General features: G+C 52.7%; 1 protein-coding gene across 1 annotated transcript in view; it reads right to left on the reverse strand.

Moving 5' to 3' along the window:
- Positions 1–5,000, reverse strand: part of LOC110511504 (huntingtin) — a 158,835-nt gene that overhangs the window by 41,390 nt on the left and 112,445 nt on the right. Inside the window, exons 38-40 of the mRNA XM_090209895.1 lie at positions 4,872–4,988; positions 2,031–2,153; positions 1,191–1,462 (exon numbers count right to left, since the gene is read on the reverse strand). Coding sequence (XP_090066021.1) covers positions 1,191–1,462; positions 2,031–2,153; positions 4,872–4,988 — 512 coding nt within the window. The remainder of the gene's footprint in view (positions 1–1,190; positions 1,463–2,030; positions 2,154–4,871; positions 4,989–5,000) is intronic.

Genomic DNA, 5,000 nt, shown 5'->3' on the forward strand with positions numbered 1-5,000 from the left:
AGGAGTCATCTAGCATCACTCCTACTAGCTGGAGTAGGAACCTGGAGAGAGGAGAGGAGAGGAGTCATCTAGCATCACTCCTACTAGCTGGAGTAGGAACCTGGAGAGAGGAGAGGAGTCATCTAGCATCACTCCTACTAGCTGGAGTAGGAACCTGGAGGAGAGGAGAGGAGTCATCTAATAAGGCCTTCAAGGTCGAACTGCTGCAAAGAAACCACTACTAAAGGCCACCAATAAGAAGAAGAGACTTGGGCCAAGAAACACGAGGTAATGACCATAAAACCGGTGGAAATCTGTCCTTTGGTCTGATGAGTACAAATGTGAGATTTTTGGTTCCAACCGTGTGTCTTTGTGAGATGCAGAGTAGATGAATGGATGATCTTCACATGTGTGGTTCCCACCGTGAAGCATGGAGGAGGAGGAGGTGTGATGGTGCTTTGCTGGTAACACTGTCAGTGGTTTATTTAGAATTCAAGGCACACTTAACCAGCATGGCTACCACAGCATTCTACAGCGATACGCCATCCCATCTGGTTTGCGCTTAGTGGGACTATCATTTGTTTTTCAACAGGACAATGACCCAAAACAGACCTCCAGGCTGTGTTAGGGCTATTTGACCAAGAAGGAGAGTGATGGAGTGCTCCATCAGATGACCTGGCATCCACAATAACCCGACATCAACCCATTTGAGATGGTTCGGGATGAGTTGGAGTGCAGAGTGAAGGAAAAGCAGCCAACAAGTCCTCAGCATATGTGGGAACTCCTTCAAGACTGTTGGAAAAGCATTCCAGGTGAAGCTGGTTGAGAGAATGCCAAAAGTGTGCAAAGCTGTCATCAAGGCAAAAGGATGGCTACTTTGAAGAATCTAAAATATATTTTGATTTGTTTAACACTTTTTTGGTTACTACATGATGCCATATGTGTTATTTCATAGTTTTGATGTCGTCACTATTATTCTACAATGTAGAAAATAGTACAAATAAAGAAAAACCCTGGAATGAGCAGGTGTGTCCAAACTTTTGACTGGTACTGTATTTTGTTTTAAAGTGAGGTTGCCAATTTTTTCAATATCGCGCTCTCTCATAGTCCTAAATGATCAAGAGTCAACTTTGACCCCTAAAAGTGTGTACCTGGGGGGGGGAAACCATAGTAACCACAGAGCAACCGTGAAGACCCGATCCCGCACTCACCTGGCAAACGTCTCCTCCGGCGGCACCCGCTCTCCGTTGGCCTCCTGGTTGTCGGGGGCGACAGTTGCCGAGGTCGCCGGAGGCGGTGGCGGGGTCGACGAGAGGCTGTTGTCGTCGCGGAGACGTCGGATGGTGGGACAGGAGAGGAGGAGAGGAGAGAGGGAGAGCTCGTGGACACGAGAGAGGACTATGTCTTCAGTGGACTGAGAGATGAGGACTCGGAGGACAGCCAAGACACCTGACACCCACAGCTGAACTGTGTTGACATTAGCCTGGGGAGGGAGGAGAGAGGATGAGGGAGGGAGAGAGGAGGAGGGAGGGAGAGAGGAGGGAGGGAGTGGGGAAGAGAGAGGAGGGAGGGAGTGGGGAAGAGAGAGGAGGGAGGGAGTGGGGAAGAGAGAGGAGGGAGGGAGTGGGGAAGAGAAAGGAGGGAGGGAGTGGGGAAAAGAGAGGGAGATAGAGAGGAGGGAGGAGAGAGGAGGAGGGAAGGAGAGAGGAGGAGGGAGGGAGAGAGCGAGGAGGAAGGAGGGAGAGAGCGAGGAGGCAGGAGGAGGGAGGGAGGGAGGGAGGGAGGGAGGGAGGGAGGGAGGGAGGGAGGGAGGGAAGGAGAGAGGAGGAGGGAGGGAGAGAGCAAGGAGGAAGGAGGGAGAGAGCGAGGAGGAAGGAGGGAGAGAGAGTGGAGGCAGGAGGAGGGAGGGAGGGAGGGAGGGAGGGAGGGAGGGAGGGAGGGAGGGAGGGAGGGAGGGAGGGAGGGAGGGAGCAGGTAGAGAAAGAGTTAGCCTCAGTAAAGACCTGGCAACAATTGAATTATCCAAAAAGCTCAAATTCCGTGTGTCTCACCATGGTAGCAGGTGTAGTGAACATTCCCTTCAGCAGCATATCTACCGGGCGGAGAGAGGAGGGAGCGACCGTCTCAAACAGAGTGTTCAACACTCCCAGAGCCTCAGGGGAGTCCAGGTGCATCTAGGACAGAACACTCAATCAGTAGACACCACCTCAGGTCCTGTGTTACCATGACACCAACTCAGGTCCTGTGTTACCATGACACCACCTCAGGTCCTGTGTTACCACCTCAGGTCCTGTGTTACCATGACACCACCTCAGGTCCTGTGTTACCATGACACCACCTCAGGTCCTGTGTTGCTACCTCAGGTCCTGTGTTGCTACCTCACGTCCTGTGTTACCATGACACCACCTCAGGTCCTGTGTTACCATGACAACACCTCAGGTCCTGTGTTACTACCTCAGGTCCTGTGTTGCTACCTCAGGTCCTGTGTTGCTACCTCAGGTCCTGTGTTGCCATGACACCACCTCAGGTCCTGTGTTACCATGACACCAACTCAGGTCCTGTGTTACCATGACAACACCTCAGGTCCTGTGTTACTACCTCAGGTCCTGTGTTGCTACCTCAGGTCCTGTGTTGCTACCTCAGGTCCTGTGTTGCTACCTCAGGTCCTGTGTTGCTACCTCAGGTCCTGTGTTGCTACCTCAGGTCCTGTGTTACTACGACAACACCTCAGGTACTGTGTTGCTACCTCAGGTCCTGTGTTACTACCTCAGGTCCTGTGTTGCTACCTCAGGTCCTGTGTTGGTACCTCAGGTCCTGTGTTACTACGACAACACCTCAGGTCCTGTGTTGCTACCTCAGGTCCTGTGTTACTACCTCAGGTCCTGTGTTGCTACCTCAGGTCCTGTGTTACCATGACAACACCTCAGGTCCTGTGTTGCTACCTCAGGTCCTGTGTTGCTACCTCAGGTCCTGTGTTGCTACCTCAGGTCCTGTGTTGCTACCTCAGGTCCTGTGTTGCTACCTCAGGTCCTGTGTTGCTACCTCAGGTCCTGTGTTGCTACCTCAGGTCCTGTGTTGCTACATCAGGTCCTGTGTTGCTACCTCAGGTCCTGTGTTGCTACCTCAGGTCATGTGTTGCTACCTCAGGTCCTGTGTTACTACCTCAGGTCCTGTGTTACCACCTCAGGTCCTGTGTTACCATGACAACACCTCAGGTCCTGTGTTGCTACCTCAGGTCCTGTGTTACTACCTCAGGTCCTGTGTTGCTACCTCAGGTCCTGTGTTACCATGACAACACCTCAGGTCCTGTGTTACTACCTCAGGTCCTGTGTTGCTACCTCAGGTCCTGTGTTGCTACCTCAGGTCCTGTGTTGCTACCTCAGGTCCTGTGTTGCTACCTCAGGTCCTGTGTTGCTACCTCAGGTCCTGTGTTGCTACCTCAGGTCCTGTGTTGCTACCTCAGGTCCTGTGTTGCTACCTCAGGTCCTGTGTTACCACCTCAGGTCCTGTGTTACCACCTCAGGTCCTGTGTTGCTACCTCAGGTCCTGTGTTGCTACCTCAGGTCCTGTGTTGCTACCTCACGTCCTGTGTTGCTACCTCAGGTCCTGTGTTACCATGACAACACCTCAGGTCCTGTGTTACCACCTCAGGTCCTGTGTTGCTACCTCAGGTCCTGTGTTGCTACCTCAGGTCCTGTGTTGCTACCTCAGGTCCTGTGTTGCTACCTCAGGTCCTGTGTTGCTACCTCAGGTCCTGTGTTGCTACCTCAGGTCCTGTGTTGCTACCTCAGGTCCTGTGTTGCTACCTCAGGTCCTGTGTTACTACCTCAGGTCCTGTGTTGCTACCTCAGGTCCTGTGTTGCTACCTCAGGTCCTGTGTTGCTACCTCAGGTCCTGTGTTGCTACCTCAGGTCCTGTGTTGCTACCTCAGGTCCTGTGTTACCACCTCAGGTCCTGTGTTACCACCTCAGGTCCTGTGTTGCTACCTCAGGTCCTGTGTTGCTACCTCAGGTCCTGTGTTGCTACCTCACGTCCTGTGTTGCTACTTCAGGTCCTGTGTTACCATGACAACACCTCAGGTCCTGTGTTGCTACCTCAGGTCCTGTGTTGCTACCTCAGGTCCTGTGTTGCTACCTCAGGTCCTGTGTTGCTACCTCAGGTCCTGTGTTGCTACCTCAGGTCCTGTGTTGCTACCTCAGGTCCTGTGTTGCTACCTCAGGTCCTGTGTTGCTACCTCAGGTCCTGTGTTGCTACCTCAGGTCCTGTGTTGCTACCTCAGGTCCTGTGTTGCTACCTCAGGTCCTGTGTTGCTACCTCAGGTCCTGTGTTGCTACCTCAGGTCCTGTGTTGCTACCTCAGGTCCTGTGTTGCTACCTCAGGTCCTGTGTTGCTACCTCAGGTCCTGTGTTGCTACCTCAGGTCCTGTGTTGCTACCTCAGGTCCTGTGTTGCTACCTCAGGTCCTGTGTTGCTACCTCAGGTCCTGTGTTACTATGTCAACACCTCAGGTCCTGTGTTGCTACCTCAGGTCCTGTGTTGCTACCTCAGGTCCTGTGTTGCTACCTCAGGTCCTGTGTTGCTACCTCAGGTCCTGTGTTGCTACCTCAGGTCCTGTGTTGCTACCTCAGGTCCTGTGTTACCACCTCAGGTCCTGTGTTACCACCTCAGGTCCTGTGTTACCACCTCAGGTCCTGTGTTACTACCTCAGGTCCTGTGTTGCTACCTCAGGTCCTGTGTTACTAAGACAACACCCCAGGTCCTGTGTTGCTACCTCAGGAACGGGAGTGAAATTCTAAAGTTCAAGGATCGACAGTCCATTGACAGTCCATAGGAACAGGCAGTACAGGAATAACTTAAAATAAGTTTACAAGCTCTCTCTCACTGTGGTCGTACCTGTTGTTTTCCTATCATGGGCAGGATGATGTCAGCGATCTGTCTGGACAGTCTCTTCCACTTGTCCTCGTTCTCCTTGTGACACTGCTGGAGGACCAGGATGAACATCTCCAGCACCTAAACACAGAC

Source organism: Oncorhynchus mykiss, chromosome 19 (assembly GCF_057628025.1).
Source record: "Oncorhynchus mykiss isolate SJ-2025 chromosome 19, ASM5762802v1, whole genome shotgun sequence".
Lineage (NCBI taxonomy): Eukaryota > Metazoa > Chordata > Actinopteri > Salmoniformes > Salmonidae > Oncorhynchus > Oncorhynchus mykiss.